The 16,018-nt window shown below is 28.5% G+C and overlaps 2 protein-coding genes across 3 annotated transcripts; one reads left to right on the top strand and one right to left on the bottom strand.

Annotated features, from left to right (window-relative positions):
* The first annotated feature begins 141 nt into the window (after nucleotides 1-141).
* On the top strand, nucleotides 142-3,298 carry LOC132941371 (phenoloxidase-activating factor 2-like). Its single transcript, XM_061009405.1, has 6 exons — nucleotides 142-276; nucleotides 495-598; nucleotides 661-786; nucleotides 1,245-1,372; nucleotides 1,647-2,094; nucleotides 2,910-3,298. The coding sequence occupies exons 1-6, from the start codon at nucleotides 153-155 to the stop codon at nucleotides 3,060-3,062; spliced, it is 1,083 nt and encodes a 360-aa protein (XP_060865388.1). The 5' UTR covers nucleotides 142-152; the 3' UTR covers nucleotides 3,063-3,298.
* A 522-nt stretch (nucleotides 3,299-3,820) lies between these two features.
* On the bottom strand, nucleotides 3,821-12,120 carry LOC132941370 (acetyl-coenzyme A transporter 1-like). 2 transcript variants are annotated; one of them, XM_061009403.1, is made up of 10 exons: nucleotides 11,884-12,120; nucleotides 11,593-11,827; nucleotides 11,352-11,478; nucleotides 7,414-7,573; nucleotides 7,093-7,247; nucleotides 6,085-6,269; nucleotides 5,070-5,254; nucleotides 4,733-4,853; nucleotides 4,304-4,519; nucleotides 3,821-4,124 (listed from the first exon to the last, which is right to left on the bottom strand). In XM_061009403.1, the coding sequence occupies exons 2-10, from the start codon at nucleotides 11,818-11,820 to the stop codon at nucleotides 3,924-3,926; spliced, it is 1,578 nt and encodes a 525-aa protein (XP_060865386.1). In that variant the 5' UTR covers nucleotides 11,821-11,827; nucleotides 11,884-12,120; the 3' UTR covers nucleotides 3,821-3,923. The 2 variants fall into 2 exon arrangements, with proteins under 2 accessions (XP_060865386.1, XP_060865387.1); XM_061009404.1 differs by having other exon boundaries at nucleotides 11,911-12,120.
* Nucleotides 12,121-16,018: the final 3,898 nt, after the last annotated feature.

Here is a 16,018-nt window from a genome sequence, read left to right as displayed (position 1 = left end):
TTGTAGGTAACAACTATTATTATTTATACAATTATACAATACGTATATAATTAAAGATGTGCAGTTGTAAGGGAAACATATTTATAGAGTGTATGATTTAATTTTTTTCCATTCTATACTAAGTATCGGTATTAGGAGAAGTCACTAAAAATATGTTTTTAAAAACACTATGTTTCATAATGTTTTTAACTGTTTCTAAAATACATTTCTCTAAACCGAATAATGCTACTAGTGCAGTATCATTTGAGAGATTAGAATTGCAAACAAAAAAAGATAGTAAGTATATTATTATTGTTATATTTTACAGTAGAAGTACATAATCTTAAACATTAGTATTTATAAATATATAAAATAGGTTACATAAATAGCATAAATAGGTAGTACCTACCTAGTATAGTATAAGTACGTATTGTCTATTTTATATACTATGACAAATTTTATATTGTAATTTATTAATCCTAAAATATTTTTTTGTGAATATTTGAATATTTTAGAACTATTGCACGAAACTGAATGGATAGAAGAATGTAAATGTGTTATGATATCTGAATGTTTATCTGATGAAAATGATGCATCCATAGACATTAGAATAATCACAGTAAGTACCATTAATACTGTTCAAGTACATTTCATTCATTTCGTTCTTGATAACATTTTTAGAAACCAGATAAATGCCCAACTGGAAAAGTGTATTGTTGTTCTGACCCATCGTTGGAAAACCCATTAATAATGTGTGGTAAGGTAACATCGCAGAACATTGATGGGATCAAAATCAATCCCGATCAGGTAGGGTACAAGGTTATTAAAGAAAAATATATTTATTATAATTTACGATTCATTCATTAGTTTATTTAAATTAATGTTTCATAAATTAATATATCACGGACGATGGTACATTTTACAGATCATTCAATTTACTACAAACATTTCACACTAATAAATTCTATAAAATAAAATGCTTATACTTTTCCTATTGTTTGGCAAAAGTACAAAATTAAAAAAATAGCTTTTACGTTTTGACACTTAAATTTTCTTTTAAATACATTTTAATATTTTATGATAGTTGATAACATAGATTAATTTTTGTACCTAGATGTATGTTTTTTGTTGTATTTTCTGTATTTTGTGTTGACAGATTAATAAATGTGTTTGATATAATATCATGATGATTTTGATAACACTATTATTTTTAGTATTATACTATAGGTATAAAATGTAATCAATTTGATTTATTTTAACTACAGGCTAAATTTGGAGAATTTCCCTGGCAAGCTTTAATTTTAACAAATGGAAATTCATTCGTGTCAAATGGAGCGTTGATAGACAATAAACATATACTATCTACTGCTCACTTTTTGACTAGTTTCTCAAAGTAATTTAATGCAAAATATTCTATATCTATTTAGCACCTACAACTACTAATATAATTATGTTAGTTTTCACTGTTTTCAGTATCTACTATTTGATAATTTTGTATATAAAATATTAGTTATAACATATTTCAATCCTTGGAGCTTGGTACCTTGTCCCTCCCTTTGGATCCCTTTGGTGAGAGATCCTTCTGCGTATAAATATAAAACACAAAAACAATTTCAACGGTTGAAAAAAAAAATAAAAACGTTTCGTCTCGGTCGTGTGTATTGCAGGAACTTCAGTGCGCTGAAAGTACGGTTGGGCGACTGGGACATCTACAGAGACGTGGAGCCCCGGCCGCACGTTGAAAGGCCCGTGGCCAGCATCGTGATCCACCCCGAGTATTCGCCGTCCAACATGCACAACGACATCGCGGTGATCACACTGTCTGGCGCTCCGGTGCCGGTAACCGATCACGTGGGCCCTGTGTGTTTGCCGCCGAGATCGCCGCCAGATGCCGTGTCACCCCGTCGCCAGTGGACCGGTTGCCGGGTGTCCGGGTGGGGTGCGGAGAGCTTCGACCGGCCGCGGTACCCGGGCGTGCTCAAGAAGGTACCAGTACCGCTGTGGGACCTTCAACGGTGCGTCGAGAGTCTGAGGACCACGAGACTCGGCGCCACGTTCAAGCTGCACGCGGGGTTCTTGTGCGCGGGCGGTGAGGAGAATGAAGATGCCTGCAAGGTGAGTGAAAACAGTGTATTAGAATATGATTATTACAATATACGGGTGGACCTGAATTTTTGAGAACACTATTATAATGATTTCCCAAAAAGGTTATACAAAACTAGACAGATTTTAGAAATTAATATATTATTAACTATGTATCTACGCATTTATATACATATATATCGCCACCGATCTGCAATATTCATGTACATACATTATACATATATACAACATTCAACGATTCAACATTACATTGTATATATTTATATATATAATATAAATTATATTCGTCAAATTAAATTTAGTCTCTAAATAGTAAATATAATAACATATTAGGAATTCTAGGTATTACTTTCCTAGGAAATATAATTGACTGTTTGATATATTTTTGGAATTTCGGTAGGTATTCATTTCGTGGTGTTAGTAAATTTTTGTAAATTGGAAACGAACGTTTGAATATTACAGAAATTATAAGTTGTACTAGACAATTTGTATAATATATTATAACTTATAAATCTTTGGGTTGGTAATAAATTCTTTATTCATGACTTTTTTAATTTTTTTCTCCATTTATTTTGTTTGATTTTTCTTGCTTCCTCAACAACTAAAAACTGTATCCTCGCTAATGGAACTTCTTGGTTTTCAAGACGTTTATTTAGTACACTTTCAAGACGATTGTAAATTTATAAGTTCTATTTATATCCAATTTTTTCCGGCTCTCTGGGAAACCAAATTTCTACTTTGTACTGTATATTATAATTTATAGGTATAACATTATATATATTTAAAATTATTTAAAAAAATATTATTTTCTTATTTGTTGTATGTAGGGTGATGGAGGTTCGCCTTTAGTGTGTGAACATGATTCTGTTTCACATCTCATTGGTCTCGTATCTTGGGGAATTGGATGCGGAACTCCTTCAATACCCGGTGTTTACATTGATGTCAGCCTTTATATTACTTGGATTGAAAAACAATTATAAAATGAAGACATTTGAATTTTTTTTTTAATAAATTTATTTTATTTGATCCGGTAAGGCAAGATCTAGAATTCTAGATCCTATAACCTAACCAAGGACCGATGTGAAGTTGTTTATGCCATTTCATCTTTATATTTTTAAAAATAAAAAATATAGTAATTTAATCGTTTATAATATCTTTATTCGGTACCTGTATTGACTTGGTTAATTTAATTTCCACCTTAACGAAGTGTTGAAACTAATTGTATAACAGTTCATAAAATCTAAATAAAAAAATAAACTATAAAATCAAGTATCTTATACTACCTATTGCTCATAAAAAAACTATAATTAGTAATTACAATTGATTGTAGATAATTAAAAAACATTCATCGGCAACTGTCTAGACTCTAGAGAATGAGGCCGCCATCCCCCGACCAAGCATGACAGAAACCTACGGGTGCCCAATTTGAAATTCTGCCAAACCTAAAAACACCCGTTTTTCAAACAACCGTTCCAACCGTTCCTCCCCCCCCTACAAAACAACAAAAAATAGCTAATGGCCATAGTTGCCGGGCATCAGCTAAAAAAAAAAAAAAAAATTGCAATAATATTACAAATATTATTGTATTTGTTTATTATAAATAATTATGGGTATATAATTATTTATTGAGGAGAAGTAATGCAACCAGCAGTACCTAACCTGGTCCTCGGTATCATGAAAAAAAAAAGGTAATCAGTTATTATTACAATATTAACAAGGTATTAAAAAAAACAAAGAATAAAAGGTTTTTGAAAAAAAATTAAAATATTGTCTTTAATTATAATTGTACAGTCTCAAATATACATACTTTCATTTAAACACATTTTTCTTAAAATTATTATTTAAATAGTGTCATTAACATTTACTTTTACTACATTTTCTTCATTGTAAACAAGCCAATTTTTTCGATCACTGAGGTGTAAGTTAATTAATGGTTTTTTTATTAAGTAGAACCATAATACACCCAAAACAGACGAGATAACTATCTCGGCGTAGAATCCATCGATTATGGTACTGCATTTGCCACCTGCTGCTCGACAAGACTAGAATAATATAATATTGTATATTTATTTTATATTATTAAGTTGTTAATAATGATTTACAACACGCATTTATACAATATTAAAACGATATATTTTTAAAGTATTACAATATTGTTTTAAAGAAAATTAAATAGTGTACAGAAACAGTTTAAAATTATTAATTTTTTTCAATTAATTACTTTTATCAATGTAGGAGCCGCACAATAGTTTTGAGAGTTGGTAGTACACTGTTTGAAGGTAAGAACATCAACCAACCAAAGTGAACCCGTCTTTGTTATAGCTAAGCTAACGTTTGCAAAAGTGCATAGCAATGTCATGTAAATTCCACCAAAATTCGGATCACTTACTTTAGATACAAATGACAGGTAAATTACGTACATAATGAATGAAAAGATCTATAAGAATTAAATAAAATATAGTATTAACTAAGGAATTTTCATAATTTTCTGTTCAAAAACGCATTATTAACATCAAAACATATTTTATTTCAGGTATCTTATATAGTTTATGAATTAGTCCGCGAATGTCGACCAAAATATAACATTGGTATAGGTACATAGATACAATGAAACAAAAAATGCAACGAAATAAATATGAACGTGATTTACTTGATGTGTTATATAGGTGAATCCCAACATTGTGTAAAAACATGTTTGGACAATACCGCCGGTTCTCAAAAGTGTTGGAGTGTAATACAACAACAACGTGAATGCTAAACCATGCAGCAATCTGTAATATTAGAAAACTTTTAAATTTTTTCGTTTTCAAAATTATTTTTTACATAAATTGTAGTATTCAAATTGTAATTAAATATCAGATTCGATATTTATAATATTGTTATTTATCCTGTACAAGTAACAACGTATTAAAAATTTGAAACGTTCATTATGATTTATCATGATAAATCTAGAAGCGTATATTTTATAAAATATATGTTTAATATACCTGTATGGTATACACTGCATGTAAACATCCATCGATTTCATTGAATTTGTTGTTTTAGTCATAGCTATAGGAACTACCAATTTTACTAAAAACACCATTATGCCAATTATGACAATATTGTTTTCAGATACTCCAGCTTCCATGAATTCCATATTAGTCACTGTGTCGACAGTGGCGAATCCTATCTATGAATAACATAAGTCGTTAGTAGTCTATATTTTGTATAGAGTACCCTGAGTACCTATAGAACAACCAATCAGTAAATAAAAATGTAAATTGTGAGCTACACGTCTATATACAGTTTACACTTAATGATTGCTTAGATATTTATAAACGTATTTAGTATGTTATAGCGATAGGGAGGTTTAGTAGAAGTTTATACGAGTAGTTAATAGATTTAAGTTTAAGTGTAAGAAGAAGAACCCAAATATAGAATTTCGAGTAATTTTTATAAATGATAACATTTTGGTAGGAACCAATATTTTTCAAAAAAGTTACCCAGGTATGCCAAAACTACCAACTGATAAACAAATTAATTCACTTATGTGTAGGTAATTGAATACCTATACAATACGAAGGTTGATGCCACATATAGAAATATTGAGTCAAAAATCTAAAATTTCAAATAATATAATAATATATGGTTAAATTATATAGGTCAGGGATGGGCAACTCAATGCTACTAAAGGGCCAATTTGTTGAGTTAAAAAATCTAGCGGGCTAGAGAACATAGAAAAAAAAAACTATGTTAATTATGTCCCTTATAAATAATATAATATTAAGACATTAAATAGTTAAATATTATTAATAATTCATATTTACGTTTTACGATAAACATTATATCGATTTTAATAATTTTATAAATATAATAAAATAAAATACAGAAAAATCCTAACATTTTATATTTTTATAAAGTAATTTAAAATGTAGCAAGGGCCAGTTAGAAATGGTACTTGAGTCTATTATTATTGTAAATAAGTATTGGGTAATATATTAACAAATGTTCTTCGCTTACTTTTCCAGTCAGAAATATCGCGCCTAGTATCTTAACATTTGGCAATTTTATTATGTCCCAAAGTAGCTTGTACGTATTTAATACGCCCAGACCTTTTTGTCCGGCTGACGGTTGGATTTCGCTTTTGAACTTGGACACACATGCCGCTGCTACAAAGTACACGATTCCCCAAAAATATAGATACCCTGTGTGAAATATCCAACTATTACATTTTTTTTATATTATTATATATACACACTATATACCTATATACAAATAAGAATCGCGGACATTTCCCCCCTGACTGTTTTCGGTGTAGTAGGACATTTCCCCCGCGGTATATTTTTGATGTGGACATTCCCCCCCATTTTTTTTTAAGTTTACTATTTAATAATATAATATTATTATTTGATATGAATATATTTATGCCTATTGTAGTATTGTCTAATATTTTCAAATATTTTCATAAATATAATAAATTATTGATGTATATTTTTGATCAACTGAACTAAGTGAATCAAATTCACAAGCAATTATTAAATTGTTAAATATTCAAACTAATACAGTTTTAACAAAAAATAAAAAAATAAATATGAACATAGGCTTAAAAATACAAGTTAAGAAATAACAAAAGAATCAGAAATCAAATGTTTTTTACAAAATGTAATTATTTTTATGTCGGAATTTTTAACCATTTTTATTAATTATTAATTATATTTTACTTTATACCTACTTATTTTTTTTTTTATTTTTATTGTTTCAAGAAAGTAGATCAGTTGATCAAACATATACATTTATATAATCTATTAAATTTATGACAGTAAAAACTATTTTATATATTTTATATTTATTTAAAAAAAAAAAATTATAATAAATAATATTACGTTATTAAATTCAATATTTCAATAGTTCGAGGGGAAAATATTCTACTAGACTGAAAACAGTCGGAAATGACCATTAACCACAAATTACATGCAACATTAGATACCACGTATACTCTATACCCATAATGGTTGCCGGTAGGTTTACCTTTTAACGTGATAATACCACCGGATTTAGGATAAAAACGCAGCCATTTGTTGCAAAACGTTTCAGATCTGAGTAACAATACAACTGCATATCCTAAGAACGATCCCAGCGATTGACCGGTCGCGTTGCACATTGACGAGTAGTGTATGTTATGCCTAAACATATTATGTTGTTTACACTGTAATTAGCAGGTATTCTCAGTTTTATGTAATTGTTTTTTGTGTCATTGCATTTTAGAATTGTTAAGAACTTTAACTTTATAAAACTGTTGTACTTTTATAAATATATTCTATAATAGGTATAAAATATTATATATCAAACTTTTGTAGCATAGAGCATGCCCATCCGTCAACTACAATATCCTGAGTAGCAGCCAAGCAATTTATGATTAACCAAACGACAGTGAGCGGAATCACGTTTAGATCCCCGGTATTCGACAACCAGCCATTGATATACAAACTACACACCAGTAAGCATGTGCCTAAAATGTAAAATTAAAACTTTTATTATAATAAATACTATAAAGAGATTTTAACCGACCGTTTTTAAGTAGTTCAATAAATTCATTTTTCTATGTGCGTGTCATGTAAATGAGTGTGTACCTACCTAGTTATAACCTAGAGATCATTACGGAATAGGCGGAAATGGGAAGCCCTCTCGAAAGCAGACAGTTTGTTTAGTTGTATTGGATCAAAGACCCAAAAGTTCACATTGATGTTAAAAGTGTTAGTTACGTTTTGAAATATCCGAAATTAATTTTTTTTTTTTAATGGTTTAAGAGTGAAATTTCATAAATGTATGGCAAACTCAAACTCAAACATGTTTTCGGAAATTATATCTGATCATTAAAATAGTTGGTACAATCTGGTTAAAATGGATCAATTTTTGCAGGAGCACAGTCGGAATCGAATCCCTTTAAACTGTAGAAAGTGCAGTGTTTCCTAGTCAGCAGTCACTACTCATATTTATCAAATCCAATAGGTACACTTAAATTCTGATATACATTTAATTATGAAGCAAATATAATATAAATTACAGTCAGTAATGGTAGTAGCCATTATGGATTGACGCTATATACGATACCTAGTGCTATAGACATATTCCGCAACCTACAGAATAGGTAATATTTTATATCTTTTATTATTCATTTAAAAATGAAATGTTGAAAAAAATATATTATTAAAGGTTTTTTAATACGATTAATTTCTATTGTAAGGTTTATAAATACTAAAATACATTATTTAATGTATACAAATTTAAACTAATAAATTTAATAAACATTGAATAATAAAAAAAAATCATATTACTATATTATTAATTTACGTAATATGAATAAACATATGAAATAATAATGAAAATATTACCTAAAATCATTCTAGACGAAAAACGATTCTAAGCGAAGACAGCCTTAACATTACTATAACTATAAGTATATTTTATGATATTATTGCTATTAAAGTAATTTATTTTACTATTAGAAATATAGTAGGTTGAATTAATTTTTCTCTAAGAACATTGCATTTGAAAATGTTATTCTGTGTATAAAATATAATAATATTTTTTTAAATTCAACAAAATCACTGAAATTGTTATTCTTTGTTTAATTATCACATTTTTTCCAAATTTGAACTTAGGATATATTTAAAAAAAAAATTATTTATGAGAAAACATTTTTTTAATGTTCAATTCATAACTATAAAAAGCGGGTAAGTGGATATTGCTCTACTGTAAAGTAGGTATATTAAAAACGATTCTGAGCGGAGACGGTATGTCAGTGTAGATATTTTATATTATATTTATATTGTTATTACTTATTATTAATACGGTATAGCCGGTAAGTTGGATTACATTATAAAATTAGAACAAAATAACTGAAATCGTTATTCTTGGTTATTTAATATGTAATTTTGTCCAAATTTGAATATAAAATAAGTGAATAACTATAAAAATAGGTACTGTGTTTTAATATTTTTGAGATTTTTTGGTTGTATATAATAAAACCTACATACGTGGAACCTTATTTTAAATTCAATCCTTAACTATAAAAGTTAAACATTTTATTAAAAATTTTTAATTTTTAAATTTGATAAATATTGTTAAAAATTGAACTTCAAACGCTCATAAAAATTTAATTTGACCTTCTTATACACATTTTTTTTTTTGTTGATAAAGGTAGATAACCTTATAAGGAATCTTGCATTACATTTTAAAATCTTAGATTTAAAAACAAAAATTTTTAGGAATTTCTAACTCAAAATAATTTGCACATTTTAGTGATTTTTACGCCTTTTGTCAAAATTCGAACTTTAATTGATTATAAAAAAAAAAAATGAGACTAGTTAATTTTAATATTATAATAATATTATATAGTGTTAAACCAAAAACTAAAAACGATTTTGTCAAAAACCAATTTTGTGTAAAAATTACCGTTTTTTCTTAATTTTTATTTTGTTTTTCCGGGTGCTTTTGAAAACTACTGGGAATTTCAAATTTTGACCTCCTGAATGCACCAACCATCACTTTCCCATCGAACAATATACTGTTGAAGAAAACTGAAGCAGTTTTACAGACTCAAACGGTAATGACAGAAACAAAAAAAAACACACATTATTCTAAAATCAACACATTTATCGCTCCGCTTAAAATCTAAAATAAAAAAAAAACACATCGTTGTAAAATCAATACATTCATCGCTCCGCTCAAAATCTAAAATTGAAATTTGAAAATGTCTGTAAACAGCTCGAAAACAGTCGAAAACAGTCGAAATATTTTCATATTTTCTCAAGTATTGGAATTGATAAAATAAACATATGAGATAAATTTCAAGTGTCTACGGTCATTAGTTTTTGAACTACAACAAAATAAGAAAATCACTATTATAAATCGAGTGAATATCCATTGTTGTAAAAATTTGAACTTCAAGCGATCATAAAAATTTAATTTGACTTTCTTATAAATATTTTTTTTTTTTTAATAAAAGTAGACACACTTACTTGTAATGCATTTTAAAATCTTAAATTTAAAAACAAAATTTTTTATGAATTTCTAAATCAAAATAATTTGTACATTTTCGTGATTTTTACGCATTTTGTCAAAATTTGAACTTTAATTGATGATAAAAAAAATTGAGACTGTATTTTTAATATTATTCAACCGTGATTGTAACAACATATTAGGAGCCTTGTATTACATTTTCAAGCTTTTTGACCTAACGAATGAAATTGTATTGATATTTATAGATAAAAAACCAAAAAAATTGGGAACTGAAAATGTCCGTAAACAGCTCAAAATAAGTCAAAATATTTTAAAAATTGTATCGTGTTGTTTCATCCAAAACTAAAATCAATTTTGCGTAAAAATTCCCGATTTTCTTAAATTTTTATTTTGTTTTTCCCTGCACTTTTAAAAACTATTGCATTTTTTTTTTGACCTTCCAATTGTACCAACTAGATTCACTTTCCCATCAATCAAGATAGTGTTAAAGAAAACCGAATCAGTTTTACTATACCTACTCCAAACGGTTATGACAGATACAACAATTTTAAAATTAAAAAAAAAAATAAAAACTACGATTGTTCATATTTGTGTTATGCATCGTTCCTCATATATATTCACTATTCGTGTTTAATTTAATTTTATAAGGTTACAAGTTGTAAATCTTTCTATTTTTTAAACAATAAAAAATATGAGATAGCATTTAATTGTGCGATCGTATCTCATTTGTATGATCTTACTCTAGTTTATTACCTAGCCTTGTTGTTAGTGTTGTTGTTGTTTAGTGTTTATTATATAAATTTAAATTAATCAATTATATTGTAATTTTGTAATAACATATCGATTCTCGTTATTTGTTTAATGATTAAGACTTTTAATGTGACCGGGAAAACGTTTTGTTGTACATATACTAATACACTACATAGTGTCATAGTAGGTACCTACATACATGGAGTATAGAACACTAAAATGGGCTAATTCTGTAATCAGTTGAGAGTAATATAATATTATATTTCATCGAAATCAATTATGACGAAAAATTGACAGCAGTTGATTGATTTTAAAATAAAAATTAAATGTTAATTAAAAATCATATCATAATTTCGTGTGTGATGTTCGGTAAACATTATTATTTTTGTCAACGAGCAATAATCATGTCATTATTGAAAAATGAAAATTTGATAGATATTATAATATTTGATCAATATTTTAAAGTGTACTATATATTCGTTATTCAGTTTACTGTTCAGTCTATTATAAGTTACCAAGCAGTATGTATACAGGAACGAGCCACATTTTCCGCCTTCCCACTGATGGGCAATAAATAGAGTCGACTAACGGAGCCCATAAAATTTTGAAAGTAAACGGCCACGTGCTCACACTAAATATCGCCTAAATAAAGAAATAACATTACATTATAGGTAATCAATCCATCCATCAATATTATATTATTACTAATTACTAAAACTCTTTCGTTTGCTATTATCAACGTTTTGTATACTTTACCTGGTCATAGTACGAAAACTTTTTGGATTTTAGTAAAATTGGAAATGCATCACTGAATCCCAATGGCACGCCTTGCAGTATGTATAAAAACAAGAGTTTTACTAAATTCCATCGGTCACCGTTTAAGTTATGAACCTTGGTGATTTTTTCGCAGTTGTCCGAATTTTGTACTGGAACAAGGCTTATAGTGCTTAGCATAATATTATTATCATCCATCATAACTTGCATTAATGACCTAAGAAATTAAATACTATGAATATCAATTATAACATTACAATATTTTATTATTACCGTTAAATAACTAAAAGGTACCCGTACCACCGATTTTTGAAATTATATCGAATAGAAGTATTTTGTGGAACTGTTGGTCTGTTAAAACTTTTCCTACTCGTAAAATATCAATTGATACGATCCGAGGCGGACAAACCATGTTTTGAACTATTAAATAATATTTTATACCATTATCTTTATAAAATGTACACTGATTGACATACTAGTTAATTGGCAGTTTAGGATATCACATTCTGATGCAGGAAATCGTGTGTTATTAAAGCAAACAACAGTCGCAGTACAATATGTATTTATAAACCCATCAGCAGTGTATTATATTAGGACATTTATAAATTATAATTATTATTGGTGATAAGGGTTTTAATCGGTGGCGAAATAATGATTTTAACGACCCATAGTGACGCACTGACGCATCACCGTTAAATGTGTAATTGCGATCTGCGAATAGGTACTGTCTTTGTGCTGTTTTTTTATAAAAACAAGATTTCTACGCTAAGGCCATGTTTGGTAATTTTTTTTGGGAGTGGGTTTGAAATTATGTGGGTATTTGTACGATTAAAAATTATCATGGATAAACTAAAAATAAATATATTCAGACTATTCAAAGGATTTCAGCGCACTACTTGTTTTCTCTCTGACCTGAGCCCAACATAACAAATTTACGTTTAACAGAATCAACCTTGTGTTTTTACTTTTAATATTAGAGCGAATTCACTTGTATTATCAAACTTTAAGCTGAGAACATCGCCAGCTGTGTCCCTGCGTTGGCTATTTTATGATATTTGAATTGTTATGAGCGTGTAAATTATTACAATTTAAAAATGTTTATAAATTTTATGTAAATTAAAATATTGTAAATAATTTAACGTAGGGATATAGGTAATGATCTTGACTCAAAGTTTGATAATATATTAATTCACTCTAATATTAAAAGTAACAACACTGGGCTGGTTCTGCTAAACATAAGTTGCTAGCGTTGAGCGTGGGAATGTTTGAAACTTCATACCCGGAATATCGCATAATATAGTATAGTCATTACTCCTTGATTTTGAATACGAGTAATACGACCGCGGTGAGCGTTTCATGAAAAATTCCGTGTCTCGACCTATACCCTCCCTCATTCCCAGGGGCGGACTGGTAAAAAAAGAGCACGGGATGCTACACAATTTAAAGGCCAATTAACAAACATTTTTGGTGCAAATTTAAAACATGTAGATTATTTATAAAATATTAATATCTTTTACTTTGTTTTAAAAAATATTAAATATTGAATATACCTTATAAACGTAAACAAGTTCCGAGTTACAACAAACTTTCAATCAAAATTGTACAATATTATAGATTACTAATAATCGTAAGTTGGTAACGATTGCAGTTCGTTAGGTGTCTATAGAGTCTTTAAATAAATAATAAATAATATTAGACAAATATATTTTAGGGCAATGGATGGTATAGCATCCCAGCCTGTCCATTCCTCACCCTTTATACCTTCCATTTACGTCTTAACAAGTTTAAATTCTCCTCCTATATGGTTGTGAGTTCAATGTTTTGAGTTTTCGATATGTAAAGTATGCTCTCGTACTAATAAAAATTCCATAATTTCGAGTGTAGAAGGAAAATTCAAGATTGCAATAAAAGTTTTTCTTTTTTGCATGTTATATTTATTTTGTGAGTTGTAACCTGTGTCCATTTCGTTAAAAAGGACCGACGGGCACTTGTTCTTCAGCTACTATATGAGGCACATTACTCGTCGAGTTTGTTTGTTTCACGGTGCCATCGTCGTTTAATTTTTCTTCCAAGTTACGTTGCCAATTTTTTGTTTAAATTAAATTGTCATATTTTAAACTAGGTAGTGATTTGATGCCAGTTTAATATTATAAGTGAATCTATCAATTTTTTTATTTAAATAATCGTCAAAAATGATCGTTAGGTACTTTTTTTAATTCATAATAATTAATTTTACTGGTTTTATCTGTGTTCAATTCCCTACAAAAATATATTACGTTGTACCTACTTTAGTGAATCCCGTGACGCGTGTTAAGTTTAGAATGAAACGCAATTATCTAACTAACTTATTCACAACTATTATTAGTTGATTGGTTTGTTGATATTGAAGACACTACCCATATTTTCGGATTAAATTTAAATGTTTGGTCAATATAATCATCACATAAATGCTCACCTAATCTTTTAAGCCTCTCGTCATCAGGAACCATTGACACAAAAACTTTCACTTATACTTTTTCTGGATTTAATATAAAGGCACGTCGAATATTAATTTTGATCACTGTCCAATTATTGCACTGTTGGCGTCTTTGTATTCAATAGATAAGCCTATAGTTATTACTTATTATATATAATAAGAGAATATATATTGTATTTTAATAAATTATTTAATAAACGAGATACGTAATCTTCACTGGAATAAATACGTATATACAGAGTGTATCTTATGTCGTTGTACAAGATTTTTTTTTAAATGATTATTATGAATCGATAATATAGAATTTCAAAATACGTAAATAGACGCATTTCTTTATTTTGACCTGGCAATTTTTTTTTCGCAACATCAAAATGTTTCAGCACGCATTTGTATACCAAGAACCTAAATCAACTTAAATTGTTACAACTATAACAATAATAAACAATAGTAACAACTATATTACTTAATGGATTCTAGTAGAACTTTTTTACTAAAATGTTGATGATCTAAGTATGAAATTTAGTTCACTAGTTTATTTACTATACTGTCCTCTAATGTCTAGTAAATTAATTTATAGTTTTCATTGAAATAATTACTATACATTTCATTTACCAGAAAATGTTTTTCCCATTTTCACATACATAGGTCTATTATATGTCCTAAGTCTGCTCGCCCATGTATTGGGACTCAATTAGTATACAGCGATTATTGTTCTTATTATAACATTGGACATCTGTAATTAACTTAAATTAATGATACCTAATTAGTAATTTGGTATTCTTACGTTTTCCTGAAAACCACGAGTCTCAATTCCGTTATCCCGACTACCGGCATCAAGTCAATTTCTTATAGATAAAAAGGTTATTTCGACGTCATTTTTCACCCGATTTAACGCATTGTTTACGAATATGTTATTTATGTGGGTTTATTTCCTGTGGATCCTTCATGATCCGTAATAAGTAATAACCAATATTTTTGGACGCCTGGTCGTTATACGTGTGGCACCAGCTTGTTTTTTTTAAAGTACAAATTCTTTATGAGTTGAAGGTCGCTACAAGGTCCCGTGGTTGGAAACAATACCTTTGTTCCAATTCCTGAAGGTCTGAATGGCTTATTAGTTTATTCGGTATTATTATTATTTTTATTATTATTGCTGATTAAACGGTCAAATTGTTTTTATTCATATTGTACATATTGATGTTCAACCGATCGGTTAGTTGGGCTAGAGCTAATATAGGTTTTACAATACATTTATAGTACCAGCTATTGTAGCTAATAGCATAAAACCTATAAACCCTATAATACATAATATATTGTTTATATTTATCCAATTATTTTTGTTATGTTCAAAATCAACTTTGGGCATAATATGCAGGTTACTCATCGTCAAAACATTTGTATGCCAAGTACTACAACGTATTTTTTCTGTATTATAAAAATATATTTCTTTAGGTGGCAAAATGAAAAAAAAAATTACAGGGAGATCTATCCCCCTATCCCACATTCTCACTCCAGTAAAAACACCACTGAGACACTTATGTAGTAATGTCTCAATAATGACACTATATTATTATGTCTATTACACAATATGAATATTAGAATATATTATGTAAACGCGATGCTTCGTTGCGTTATGCAGAATTACATTTAATTGAAATAATCGACTAGATTTGCTTCACTATATCAAATGGCTTCTCTCGATTTTATCGAAACAGAAACATACATACAAATCACGTGATGTAATTAGGTATACATATTAATAGCGCTAAACTTACATCTGTAATGATTGAATGTACCTATAAACATTCGTATGTTGATCCTTTAAAAGACAAAATACCTAGTCAAGTGAAGCTACAGATGTGAAGCCTAACATTTTTGTTTTGTTCCAAACAAAGTTATAAGACAATATATTTTGCAATTAGAAATATTTTA

Source organism: Metopolophium dirhodum, chromosome 3 (genome assembly GCF_019925205.1).
Source record: "Metopolophium dirhodum isolate CAU chromosome 3, ASM1992520v1, whole genome shotgun sequence".
NCBI classification, from domain to species: domain Eukaryota; kingdom Metazoa; phylum Arthropoda; class Insecta; order Hemiptera; family Aphididae; genus Metopolophium; species Metopolophium dirhodum.
The sequence above is the reverse complement of the archived record's forward strand: the minus strand, read 5'-3'. Positions and strand labels throughout refer to the sequence as shown.

Coding starts and splice junctions, on each gene's coding strand:
- LOC132941371 (XM_061009405.1), top strand. CDS start 153: ATGTTTTTAAAAACACTATGTTTCATAATGTTTTTAACTGTTTCTAAA. Junction 277..494: donor ATTGCAAACAAAAAAAGATA/GTAAGTATATTA, acceptor TGAATATTTTAG/AACTATTGCACGAAACTGAA. Junction 1,373..1,646: donor TTTTTGACTAGTTTCTCAAA/GTAATTTAATGC, acceptor TGTGTATTGCAG/GAACTTCAGTGCGCTGAAAG.
- LOC132941370 (XM_061009403.1), bottom strand. CDS start 11,820: ATGCAAGTTATGATGGATGATAATAATATTATGCTAAGCACTATAAGC. Junction 5,255..6,084: donor CGATATTTCTGACTGGAAAA/GTAAGCGAAGAA, acceptor TGTTATTCATAG/ATAGGATTCGCCACTGTCGA. Junction 4,125..4,303: donor CGGCTCCTACATTGATAAAA/GTAATTAATTGA, acceptor ATATTATTCTAG/TCTTGTCGAGCAGCAGGTGG.